The 14,043-nt window shown below is 33.3% G+C and overlaps 1 protein-coding gene across 1 annotated transcript; it reads right to left on the reverse strand.

The window, feature by feature from the left end:
* Window positions 1-215: 215 nt before the first annotated feature.
* LOC133305787 (single-strand DNA endonuclease 1-like) lies at window positions 216-10,047 on the reverse strand. The gene is made up of 14 exons (XM_061506028.1): window positions 9,980-10,047; window positions 9,706-9,863; window positions 8,256-8,317; window positions 8,023-8,150; window positions 6,277-6,328; window positions 6,076-6,148; window positions 5,897-5,970; window positions 5,375-5,434; window positions 5,121-5,214; window positions 4,752-4,851; window positions 1,985-2,067; window positions 1,734-1,834; window positions 1,260-1,390; window positions 216-726 (listed from the first exon to the last, which is right to left on the reverse strand). The coding sequence occupies exons 1-14, from the start codon at window positions 10,045-10,047 to the stop codon at window positions 216-218; spliced, it is 1,695 nt and encodes a 564-aa protein (XP_061362012.1).
* Window positions 10,048-14,043: the final 3,996 nt, after the last annotated feature.

Here is a 14,043-nt window from a genome sequence, read left to right on the forward strand (position 1 = left end):
TTTTTTTTTTTTTTCCAATTTTGTGGAGAAAAAAGAATATAAAAAATCAATAATTATGCACCAAAACACGATCATTTCCCTTAAAATAACATGTCCATTAAAAAGACATTTTTTCCTTATTTTATATAAAGGAATTTTACAACCATTACGAAATTTCAAAGTTTTATTACGCTAATGAAAATCTGATTTTATATTACAAGTGCAAGCATTGCTGTTCAATGGATTTCATTTCTAATACTTGCCAAGAACAATCTCAGCTCTTTTGCTTTCTCCGTGTGTTCAGGTGACATGTCATTTTCTGAATCACTCAAATTAATCACTTCAATATGGTCACTGCATTGCTGACATTTTGAGGAAGAATGGGATTGCTTAGGTGGTAAAGGGCTGAGAAGATCTATGACCTCATTTTTATCTACATTGGAGACAGCCTCATTGCTAGATATGTTGTTAATATTCTGAACCAACCCATTATGTTCTGTGTCATTTGGAATCAACAGATTAGCTTCAGCCACAGCAGTTGCTAATATCCCTCTTGAAGAATCAGAAGGATCGAGGTTGGCTTGGTCTTCCAGATTATTATTATCAAACAACAAATTCTGAAGTTTAAGATCAAGCTCAGTCACAGATAACATAGTTTCCTTCTTCTTTGGTCTTCTTTTCTGAATATTTTGTTTCTTCCGTTGAGCTTTCTTCTCCTCAAACTCCACAATCTTCTCAGGACAGGCACTGTAGATGTTTCAAGATGATAATATTAATGTCACAGATGACAAACTTCAATGTAGTAGAAAATTTACTGAAATTTCTTTGGGTGCAGAACAGGAAGTACATTCTCAGGGCCGTAGTATTTTCAAAATATAGCATGGAAGATTAGCTTCTTAACCATTATTGCTCAAGAAGTTCAACAACAAACACTTTGGGGAAGCTTAAATACTTAGAAAATTTTAATGAACAGGAATGTTTATTCTTATTTAGATAATAATTGGCACTACAAAAAACAAAATATTGATTTCTATCCTAACCTACGCTTCTATCAGAAAGGCACTCTCAGCAAAATGTTATCTTATCCAGCCACCAGCCTTAATGAATTTGAGTTGTTTAAATAGATATTTTGCATAGATGCAGCAATAAACTTTGCATTACAGCCCAAGTTGTATGCAAAAATCAGCAAAATATACATTTGATAAGAATCAGATAAATTGCAATTCCTTTCTGTCATTTAGGGAATAAAGCAAGTTCATCTATTACATAATTTGCATTACCTTTCTAAAAGATCTGCAGGTGCTATTGAAGTTTCAAGTCCATCCATCTCTTCCCAAAAAACCTCATAGCATTCTCTACCTTGAACTCTTCGGCTCTTGATGATTTCTGACACAGGACACTTCATGGGGATCTGTAATAGGATATATTATATGAAATAAGAGGGATACATCTTTGTTAAAAAATAAGGAGCCCATACATACAATTCATGTTCACTAATATGATAAAAAAAGGTATTAGAGAAACTGTATGAATGACAGGTTAACCCTGGTTTATAGATGATATAATGAATGTGGTAGAAAGTAATGACTACAAATCAATGATCATAGAGCCAATTTTACACATTGCCAAATTCTGAAACTCTGCTACCTACTTACATTAGTTAATGAAATGGACAGCTCTGATCTTAAATAATGAACAAGTGAAAGTGAACGTCAGTTATTCAAATGTGATGGGATTCAAAACATGAGCAGTACCTCATGTAAAGGAAGGTTCAATCCGACTTCAGAAGAAGTTAACCGCAAATTTGCAAATCTTCGTAAATCTCTTTCGGCTATACTTGGAAGGATATACCCATCTATTTCATGAAATGTCAATCAGCTTCACAAAATAACCCCCAAAATTGCAGCCGAGAACTAGCACAGCACAATTTTATATTTCAAACTTCTAAGAATTCTGAGTTGGATAAGGATTAAATATAAACTCTACAATTTGTTACATTAAGAACCTGTTTTCTCTGAAGTCCACTGAAAGAATTCAGCACATATCTGCTGGAGTTTAATACGTTGAAATGGGTATTGAGCAAGAACCCTACAGGGATGAGTCAAACTTTGAGTAGCTGATAACTATAGTGTACAATTTATGATCCATATCTAATTCCTCAGACTACACAAAATATAAAATTCCAATTACAAATCTCAGAAGCTAAGTTAAATTTCAGCTAAATGCTTGGTATATGTAACTGCTTCAGACAGACTTCATATCAGTTTTCAGAAGCTCTGATTGGACTGCATATTCCGTTCTATGATATATGTCTAAATCCTGGAGGGTAAACTTTACCACCACTCTGTATTAAACCCTCGACTAGCGAAGGTAGGGGTAAAGAGCAATCTTTGTATACAATCTTACTATTACATATTTACAAAAAGGTTGTTTTCGGATTCAAACCCCTGACCTTTTTCAATCACAGGCAATTTTACAACTACTCCATGCTCCCCTCTTGGAGAGTAAGCTTTACCCCCTTAAAAAAATATTTAAAAGTTTTTTTTTATTTGAAACTACAACAAATCTCCTCCCAATCAAATGTTTATGCCAACAATCCATCAACAGTAAGATAACCAAGTTCCCCGGTTCTGATGGATAGTCAACATATAATTCCTAGTGAATTAAAGGTAAGAGTTACTTGATAACTTGGTGAAGATCCCGTGGCTCCTTTGATGTGTGGGTTCGGCCTTCAAGGCCAATTTTGTGGAAATTGAGACTTTGAATTGTTTGATGGTGATTATAAGGATTGTTAAGTATCAAATATTATATGGACTTATATGGACTGATTGTCTCATAAATTGTTGATCATGGAATGCCAATGAAAAGGGCTAAGTACCTAAGAGCTAAATTGTGGGTTTAAAATGTGATAAGGGTTTAATGACCCTAATTATGAGTATAATTGATGTGTACTACATAATGAACACTCCATAATGTAATTAGGACTTCATAGAGTGTGAAAGTCTCCTTTGATTTCCCTTGGGCATGTCTCGGCCACATGCTTGAAATGGAACTTGAAATTAGTTAAATTGTTTAGTGGTCATGACGAGTAACTTGTGGGCTAAGTTAAGGTAGTATAGTTCCTTGGGTATTGCTTTTGAAAGCATGAAAACTCTATGGCCCTATGCATATGTTTCGGCCTCTATGGGAACAAATAGGGTATGTTTGTGTTTTAGGGTCATTTGAATAATACCTATGATAAATGGAATATGTTGAAGTGTTTGAAAACTAAGTGGGCTTTGTTGGCCTCTAAATGATTAAGAATATTCAAATTGAATTCCTACTCTAGCTCTATATCTAAAGATTCTGAGCTCATGGGTCAAGCATTGGTGGAGGATTCTTGCTTTCTTGCAAAACAAGTAAGCGGTTGTGTAAGCTTCGAGAGGTAAACTCTATGTTTAAGGAATACTCCTCTCTTTGTATGTTCCACCATGGTCAAGTGGGACTATGGTTGGTATAACTGTATGACTGTAAGTCTAATACCTGATATAGGTGAATTCATATAGATATGTATGATAAGATGACGTGATATGTATATATAGTTCATAGCCATTGAATGTATGTGCGTTGACTAATCCACTGGAGGATCTAAGCTCTTGGAGGTCGCTGCATACATGTGGTGATTATCCCACTGGAGGATCTAAGCTCTTGGGAGTCACTATCATATGTTGACTTATCCACTTGAGGACTTAAGCTCTTGGAGGTCACATATGTCTGATATGATTTGATATGTTCAGTATATGATGTATATATTATGCTTTGTATCTGACCCTTCTTTCAGGAAGTGGGCTCAGGGATAGGGAATACTTTATAAATCCTGAGCTTACTGAGATTCTTTATCTCACCCCTTTTTGGGGACATGATTTTAGGTGTGCAAACCGTGGGAGAGCCCTCTCAGGTCAAGGACGTGATACAGGGATAGTCGAGCAGTTGTTTGTTATTAGATGGCCTTATTTTGAGTAACTGGCCGTATTTTGTATGACTATGTTCAGTATTCATTTTGGGGTCATGATGTCTAATCGTATGTTGTATATGGCATGTATATGTTTTGAAAGACTAGCATGTCATGATGTTTGTATGTTTGAAGTCTGATGCATATATGCATGCATTCATTCAGTTAGTTGCATGTGTTCGTAAAATGTATATAACATGATATGTCGAGATGATAGAATGTGTAGTGGCATGGAGCCAATAGGGATTGAGCCCATGGATGGGTCTTGTGTCCTTTGATGTACGAATTATGTATGCATGTTCTGTATTGGACTTTTCTGATTGGCAGGAATTGTTTAAAGAGTGGGATTTATTCCCTGGATGGTCCAGTTTACAGAGGAGATGTTGTCTGTTTGATTCTGTCAGGGTTGACACTTGTTATCATACCTTGATAGTCTTGGACCATTGTTTATGGTTACAGGATTGATAAGTTAGTAAAAGGAAAAGGAAAAAGTTAACTCACAAAGTTACGTAGGTTAACAGTGAGACTTTTAAGTACAACTTCTGCTTTTGCATGTTAATTATGCTGCGCTTTAGTACCATATGTATGTTAACTAACCGGCTCGAGACAGGGATGTTACAGTCATCACAGGCATGGGAAAAAATCACCAGAATATTGTATATAGTATAACAAACATTAAAATCCATCAAAACTAAAAGTCTTGACCCCACCTTGATATTACTTTATGGTACACATGCAACAAAGGAACTGGAAACAATGGACTAAATGAAGATAAAGCTACCTCTGCACCATATCTGAATCTGCTGCGTGGCATTTTGGCTTCATGTAAGCACTAATCACTTGCACAATGTTATCATCCCTCTGTAAATTATTCCCACCTCCTACATGAATACGAATACTAATAAATTTCTTGACAATAATCCTTAAAAACAATTTAAAATTCTTCTTTGTTAAAATATTAAGAGCACAGTCATATACTTTGGACATTTAAATAGTCTCTAAATTTTCTGAATTTAAAGTTTACCTATAGTACAATTTTGAGTTGCATGCAAATGATTACGACTAAATCGATTGAAAAAAATTTCTTGACAAAAGTAACAGTTGTATAACTGTAAGCTAATGGAATTAGAATGTAATATAGATGATATACCTTTTCTTCTTTTCACCCATCCAAGTCCTTCAGAAGTAATTTTTTTAAGAACAAATTTGTCCCCAATTGATTTAACTATCTGACAAGCTGACTCCTTCAACCATAAAAAAATATTGCAAAAACATAAGCATCCATATAACATGTAATCTTCAGCTCTGGTAAACAACAAAGGGTATTTTTACCAAAAAAAAAACAAAGGGTAAAAAGCCAAAAAGGAGGTAATATGACCATGAAGGAAAGCATTCAGGACATACCGGACCCAGACCATGAACTCCTTGATAATAGTCGCTGCCAAGAAGTAAGGAGAGAGCAATCTAAAGATCAAAAGTTACTTAGTTACTGATTTTCACAAGTAAATGAACCCAATACCTTTGAATCAGCATATATACAGGATTGGAACTCTGTCTTACTAAAAAAATAATCACAAGCATGTATGCACGTTTCTGTATTCAACACCAGACATGGAAAACCATTTCCAATTCAAACAAAGGAAGATCAATTAGGCTGCCTTTACGGGGCAACATCTGCTTTGAAGCAGGCTTGTCAATTAGGCCGCCCATGATGACAGGAAATCATGAACTGGAAAGTTAAAATTAGCCTATACTTCATGGACCTAACTTTCTCTTTTTGGGCATTGACATGCATAAACCTAACTTATTTTCATTAAACATCACTGAACAATGAAAGATCAGCTATAAAACAAAAGTAAATTAAAAAAAAAATAGAAGCAATCATTGTGATTCTTAATTATGTTGAAAATTCAATCAGAAATTTACCAATAAGTCCCTTCCAAATCCAAGTTTTCTTTCAATGTCTGCCATCTCATAACAAACAACATATCCTCCATCTCCTAACTCATTAATAAAAAAACTCTTTATAAGTCATATGAACGAATATAATTAATACAAAAGTACAAAACAAATCCACCAATAATAAAAAAAGGTGATCTACTCACCGAGACATATATCCCTATACACAGTCCTTGCACCAAAAAGGAATATATCTGAATCTTGACTGAAACATCCATCCTACCACAATTACAATGATAATAGGTTAGCCAACAATGATAATAGCATAAGCATTCCATGAATATCAGATAATTATAAAGTCAAAAAGAAAAAGATTTTGCCGGAAGATAAGCATACACAGTGCTTACACATAATAATTCAAAGTTCAACAAAGCACACTGAGCTTCAGCTTCTTCCATCCTGAATTTTGGAAAAGAGCAAGACTGTTATGCATGGAAAAACAGAGGAACCCAAGGGCTTCAAATTATACACCAGAAAACAGAAGACAAGGCAAGCAGTTGGGTTAATTGGTTGGTTGCTTCAGTCAGTTAGGCAGTTAGAAGGGTTATTAGTTGGGGGCTCGATGGTTAGACAATTCAGTCTCATGTTTGTATATAAGGGATATACCACTCTATTAAGAGTATCTTTGGACAGAATTTCAGTTAGACTGAGAGTACTCAATTGAAGGGGAGTGTCCCTTGTGAAGAGATTTCATCTCTTGTATGTTTATTTTCTTTCCATCAATAAAAATCATTCCTTCCTACCTTTTTCTCTATTATCTCTACTCCATTACTATACATTCAGCCATCTAGAAATCCAGAGCCGTAACAAAGACACTATTAGTTCAAATCAGTACAGCATCTTCTTTAATATCCTGAAATGCTACTTTTTCAATCAACTATTAAAAAGAAGAAAAACCAGATAATATCTATTTCTAAATATGGGGTTAGTACTAATACCGTTTACAATAAGACATCAAGAACATTTTTAATGTTTATATACAAGCATACTGCATACCATATTGTTAGAGAAATATAAAATCCTTAATGTAACCTCACCTAACAGCTTAAACTTTTGGGTTGAAATGGTTTTTTATATGGTATCAGAGCCCCGGTGTCACGGGTTCGATCCTCACAGTCTTCCATTTAATTAATAATCAATTAAGTCTTATGAAGTTTCTTAGCATAGGTAGGTGAACTTGTGCATTGTCCATCCTTCAAGCCCAATGGACTTTCATGTGAGGGGGCGTGTTAGAGAATAGTATAAATCATTAAAAAGACCTTCACTTAACAGCTTAAATGATGGAACCTATTTTTATAAAACTGAAAATGATGAAAACATAAATGGTGCCAAACTCCTTACAAAGATAAAATACAGAAAATAAACCTAGAAATCTCAACTCCCAGAGATCCCCAATTTCCCCATAAGCCAATACTGAATTCATGCATATCTACACTACACACATTGCCTACCTTTTATCCTATACTTCAAGAATGTTTTAGAATAGTTTCCATAACAAGCTAACTAATTCACTAATTTTCAGGCCCATGGCCCATCATTAAACTTTTGGATTGAATTGGTTCTTTACATGGTATCAGAGCCTCGGTGTCACGAGTTCGATCCTTACCGCCTCCATTTAGTTAATAATTAATTAAGTCTTACGGAGTTTGTTAGCACAGGTAGATGGGCCTGTGCGGTGTCCACCCTTCAAGCCCTGTGGGCTCTCGTGTGAATAGGCATATTAGAAAAATATAATACTATTAATGTAACCTCACCTAATAGCTTAAGCTTTTAGGTTGAATTGGTTTTTTGCACATACAATACTGAGCACCTTGTATCTCTTATAATGAATCAGTGCTCTCATATATACCACTATATAAAAAGAAAACTTGATAGTCCAGCTAACAACTGTTCTGCAATCAACATGGTAACAGCAAAAAGCTTCCTTCTTGAATTATTTATTATTATTATTATTATGATTTTATCAATTTACAAACAAATTTCCATTTTGTATTCAATTTAAGAAAAATATATTTTGATATCAACTATTACCAGACATTGTGAGAGCACTCTTTAAAGCAAAACACTGAACCTTAACTTCAATTGAATATTACCCATTCAAACAAGAGATGCCAAGAGCCATCCCCAAGACTTTAGCCTCTTTTATCATGCAAGAAAATTCAGACCCCATGTTTCTCCGTAATGATGTCACTTTTTGCAAGTCAGTTTCATTTTGTGCTACCTGCATAATTATTATTGACTAACTAAAGTTAGTATAAAAGAAATTAAGAAAAGGAAAGAATATATGAGAGACGGCAAAAGAAAAAAGTATGAGAGAGCTACCAACCTCCTTTCCAACGTTTAAGCGTCGTCTATAAGTTGATAATTTAATGGCAGGAATTGACCCATCTACCAGACATCAAAGATTACTCATAAGGAAGGAATATAAAAGAATAGTGAAAATGCAAACACATTCAAAAAGAAAATAAGCAGAATGAACGGTAATAAAAACATCAACAAGAAAGAACAAAACTACCCCCTATGACTAAGTTTAAGTCAATGACATACACAAAAAATTTCAATTAATAAAGCTAACTTGGGCTGATAGGGTAATATGAAATGGCTGATAGGGTCATATGAAATGTATTACATGTATTCTTTTATTTGATTGTGTCAATCGAACCATACCATATCATAGGGATTGAGATGTGACAATTAAAAGGACCAAAGCTCATGCAAATAATAAAAGTTGGGTGTTGAAAGTTGATAAAGAAAAAAAACATTTCAGAGAAAGCTTATCCAAAAAGCTTAGGCCTATATCTCTAACATTTTGTAATTCTTCTGAGCATTGTATTATACTCACTTCCATAGAACCATAAATTGTTACTTCTGCTTCATGATCAACTAGCTCACCTGACCCTATACATTTGGATGGAGAAGTTTGGAAGGAAAAGGAATAAACAGATAATTTTTCATTTATAAATAGAGCGAATAATAAAATGTTGATGAAAGTGGATAAGGGATGATTGGAAAGTTACATAACAATCAATCATTTTGTTCTTCTCATTTGAACAATTCTAACATAAGGAAAATGCTCACTTAAAGTGAAAAATTCCTCCTGGACACTTCCCTCCTCCTACCCCAAGGACGTCCCAGGCTCAGTATAGGTTTTGCTGAATGCTTTTCAATACTAAGCCTATCCAGCATATGCACAAGCAGCACAACACCAAACGCTCACAATCTTAAGAATAAGCCACTTCACTATATATATAGATATAAAAAGTTAAAAACTGACTTAGAACAAATTGTCTCAGCATTCCTAAATTATGCCCACGACTTTTATAACCAAACTATCAGATCTAATGCCAATCACCAACCACCACAGTAACAAATACATATAAGCATAGTTACATACATACCATCACTTATTCCAACAGTCTAAAGTGATCGGTTTCAAATCTAACCATAAACATAAGTCACTCAGTTTGTCCATATTTCTCACAATTGAACTACCCTGCACACACTATACTAAATGCTCACTAGTAAAGACTAAATAGGTGCAAACAGAGCTACTCAAATTTCCAGTTTAAAAGTCTCAGTCACACAGTTACAGAAAAATCACCTCTTTCTAACAACCAAACACATAATTTAAATTGAAAAATAAAATAAAAATGCCCCTTATGGACACACTTTTTTTATTCTGTTTTATCTAAAATTCCATAAAACTGAAAGCTAATTTTCACTTCTCGAACCGAGTAAAACACTGAAGAGAAGAGCAAAACACAAAGGGAACAAACCTGCAACGAAAACGACACTGCAATTCAGTGCAATGAGTGCTCTGAGTCGATGAAAGAGTCCTCTGAGGTACACTTTCTCCTTCAAAGAGGCGTGTGATTTGCTCACTTTCTGAAGCTGCTCCAACCAACACGAGAGATCCACGCACACCCTCTTGTTCCTGAACCCAGAATCCAACACAGACCCACGTCAATTCACCAAAACAGGAACACAATTCCGCAAGAAAAAACAGATTTTTGATTGGCAGACGAGAAAGTAAGGGAAAATTTGCGTAACTGGAGATGGTTAAGGGGAACCGTTTTCTTGCACGATTCGAGCACATCCCACAAATTCTTCACTCCCATGAGAATGGAGAATGAGACACAGAGATTGTTCTACCAGAGAGGGAAAATGGAGAGTTTTGATTCAAGTTTCAAAGTTTGAAATCGAAATGCCCTTCGTAAAACGACCTCGTTTTCATATCTATGCTGCAACTTTTTTTTGGGTGGTTAAAATACATGATTGGTATCTATAATTTAACCAGATATAGGTTTTGTCTCCTAATATTCAAGTCATATTTTTTTAATTAAAAGTGAATATTAAACTTAAATTTAAAGTTATTATTCTGATAGATGAGAATATATATATATATATATATATGGGGTTTACATATCTGCAGCTGTTGTACGTGCAACAATCAAATACTTGTCATATATATACGTGAAAGCATTAAATGCAGCAAATCATAATCATACAAAAGATGAAAGCATTAAATGTGGGGAATCATAACCATACACCTGTCGTTTCTGTACGTAAAGCGGTTGTAGAAATAATTATATACATATATATATATATATAGGGAAGTATCCGTTTAAAAAAAAATTTTGTACAAATTACACTATCTTCTCCTGGAAAAAGATAGTGTAACTAGCATTCTTTCGGAAGAAGATAGTATAATTTGTAAACAAAAAAATTTGTAAATATAACCTACCCTTATATATATATATATATATATATATATATATATATATATATATATATTTTAAAAAATTCATTTAAATTAAATGTTTTTTTAAGATAATACTTTTTTGTCAAAAGAATCATATGATTTTGCTTTGAATCACCTACTTTTCTATTTTATTTTTTATAATCGCTTACCCTCTTATGATTTTTTTTTTTCAATCCAAACTCATCTTTAGCACCAGAGAAATTTAACTAATCAATCTATTCTCTTATTCTAAGACCAAATATGTTAGAAAAGTACAAAATTGATTTTTTTTCTTCTATTCCTTTTTTATCTATTTCTTTTAACAACAATAGAAAAGATTAAAAGTGAAAAAAATAAAAATAGAAGGAAAAAAGACCAAATATGTCTAAATTAAAAAAAGAAAAGAAAAAATAAGATCAAATATATCGAAACTTACCATACTAATTTTTTTGTCTTATTTTCCAAGTGAAAAGGGGTGGGAACAGTGACCAAAATGTCACTTTTCATCAAGTTTTTTACCTAAATGCCACGCGAACAGGGTTATTTCTCAATATGTCACGTGGGCAAGTTCGCTGGGCACTGTAGCGAACTCTGTTGCTGACGTGTCACGTTGGTAGCGAACTTGGTTGAAATACATATTCCAACCAACTTCGCTATCCAATGTAGCAAATTTGGTACTTTTTTTTTTACTTGATACTTGTTATCCACTAGAAACATGACACGTCAGCAAATAGAGTTCGCTACAGTGCCCAACGAACTTTCTCACGTGGCATATTGAGAGATAACATTGTTCGCGTGACATTTAGGTAAAAAACTTGATGAAAAGTGACATTTTGGTCGGTATTCCAAGGGAGGGAGAATGGTGGGCTGGTGGCTTTAGTGAGGAGAAATAAGGGCGAAATGGGAAAGTAAAAAAGAGAAAAACGGTATTAGATATTTAGAAATATAGTGTGTATGCACAAAGACCTTTTTGCCATTGAATTTTTCTCTCTTCTACAATCCATTAATTTAAATAATTAAATTAAAGTTTTTAGTTAAATGGACTTAGGTGGAGTGTTTCACGCATAATTAATTCTAGATTCTTGATAATTTTTGCATATACATAATTTTGTTCCAAAAATTTTAATATTTATACTTTTGCCCTAAATTACGATTTAACTCAAAATTAGATTTTTTTTTTTTTTTTACCTAATTTAGCTTCTCAATTGACTCATTAATTCCATTTTTTCCAAAGTATAATTCAGGTTATTATACAAAGCAAGCTTATGAGTAGGGATGTTATCGGGCCGAGCCGAGCTTTGGTCTTAAAAGGTTAAGCTTGTGTTTATATGTGTCAGCCTGACCAAGCCTGTTACCTGTTATAAATATAATTTCAGCCTGTGGCCTGTCTTATTTACAAAAAAATAAAAGTCTGGTTTAGCCTCTTAACCTGTTTAAAACAAAAGAAGACAACACAAATTTATCCAAACAAAATATACAGTCAACAACATTAGTAATTCCATAAATATTCATAAATTTAATGTATATCAAAACAGTATAATATAAAACAAAATCATTCAAAAAGTCTATTTAATTAATAAAATGGGATGAAATGGATTGAGGAGAGAGAGAGAGCTATCACAAGTAGTATAAAAAATATAAAATAAAAAAATTAATATATTAGGCTAGCCTGAGAGGCTCTAAGGCCGAGCTTTTAAATTGGAGCCTGATGCTTTTTTATTAAACGAGCTTTTATACAAGTCCAAGCCTTGTTCCAACAATCAATTTTAGACATAAAAGCTCAGGCCTTCACGAGCCGAACCAAAAGCCCTGTAAGGGGCTCCTGTCCTGTTTAGCACCCTACTTATTATGAGTTTTTGGAGATGCAATAACGTATGACACGACGTATATGGCTAATAAGTATTCCATTTCATTTAGACCTTTTGCCGATGTAAATAGACCATATGCAGTCGTTTTTGCTCGGATAAGCTCTATTTCTTTTTTTAGAGTTACACAACCCTAATTATCTCTTTAAGACGAGTTGGCTCCCTCCGGTATCCCCACGAGCTTCGACTCTTTGAGCCGGCTATGGGACTAATCTGGAGTGCGGAAATGAGAAATATCCATTATTGATCAGGTATGAACAATTTGATGAACTCTATTTCAACGTTTCATATATTATCTTAAATATGATTGTTTATTAGTGAATGCAAACTTGTTAACGCCATTAAATTTCTAGGACATGAGGGTTAACAATGCAGTCTCCAAAGTTTTCTAAAAAACCAAGCATCGATTTTGTTTGTAACATGTCATAAATTTTTTTTTTATATATCACAGGTCTACATGAACACGTGTCATTTGAGAAATATTTTAATGAATGTTTACAAAGAGAGTACTAAAAGTTTGAAGAAAGATGACAATATTTTTTTATTGAGTATCGTCTTGATGGAAATGAATGTATTTATTCAATTAGATCATCATGGGTGGTAAATTTAACCATAGTTAGATTGCCAGTAGGGGATAATAAATTTAATTGATGGCAAGGATAACAATTCCTTTAAAAATAATCTTACATAATTCTTATTACAAATTTTTTAAAATAAATATTAAATAAATATAGAATAAAATAAAATGCGTGTTGTGCACCTTAAACAATAGGTTTCAGTTCACATCTTTTGTGATAAAAAATGAAAATATAATTTTTCATATTTATCTTATGCAACACATAAAAAAGTAGATGGGATCTATTTTTTTCTTCTTCTTCTTAATAGGTTCCACCCCTTTTTGTGTGTGTTGCATGAGATAAATTATCTCATACAATATAAGAAACTATATTTTCATAAAAGGTTTAATATGTTGTATCTCCTACACACACTTAAAAGTGTGTAAGATTATATTTTTTTTCTCTCTTTTATTCACATGAGTCTCACACAATTTTATGTATGTATAAGAGATAATTTTATTTTCTACAATCTATGTGTGTGTCTATATATATATATATATATATATATATGTATGTATGTATATATATAAGGACACTTTTCCTTTAACGGCTATAGAGAATTGTTATTTGCAGCTGACAAAGAAAAGTGAGCCACACTGCTTTTCTTTAAAAAAAAAAAAGCTGGGATATAGTTGCGTATCCTAGGATCCGGAATCATATCCTCCTTGCTGTATGTGTAGCGGCTATAGAAATGATTTTGCATATATATATATATATATATATATATATATATATATATATATATATATATATATATATGGTCAGATCATTTTACACCAGTGTAAGTTACACTATTAATCTTGTTCGTTGGTCCCACTTATATCAAGGGCTCTAATTTTTTAGTAATGTAAGTCATTTGATACAAGTGGATAAATGGTCAAGATTGAGTGT

This window comes from Gastrolobium bilobum, unplaced genomic scaffold (assembly GCF_033153095.1).
Source record: "Gastrolobium bilobum isolate Gb01-03AN ecotype WA unplaced genomic scaffold, APGP_CSIRO_Gbil_v1 utg20666, whole genome shotgun sequence".
In the NCBI taxonomy this organism is placed as follows: domain Eukaryota; kingdom Viridiplantae; phylum Streptophyta; class Magnoliopsida; order Fabales; family Fabaceae; genus Gastrolobium; species Gastrolobium bilobum.

Coding starts and splice junctions, on each gene's coding strand:
- LOC133305787 (XM_061506028.1), bottom strand. CDS start 10,047: ATGGGAGTGAAGAATTTGTGGGATGTGCTCGAATCGTGCAAGAAAACG. Junction 8,151..8,255: donor GCTTAAACGTTGGAAAGGAG/GTTGGTAGCTCT, acceptor ATAATTATGCAG/GTAGCACAAAATGAAACTGA. Junction 6,329..8,022: donor GGCATCTCTTGTTTGAATGG/GTAATATTCAAT, acceptor TCCAAAATTCAG/GATGGAAGAAGCTGAAGCTC.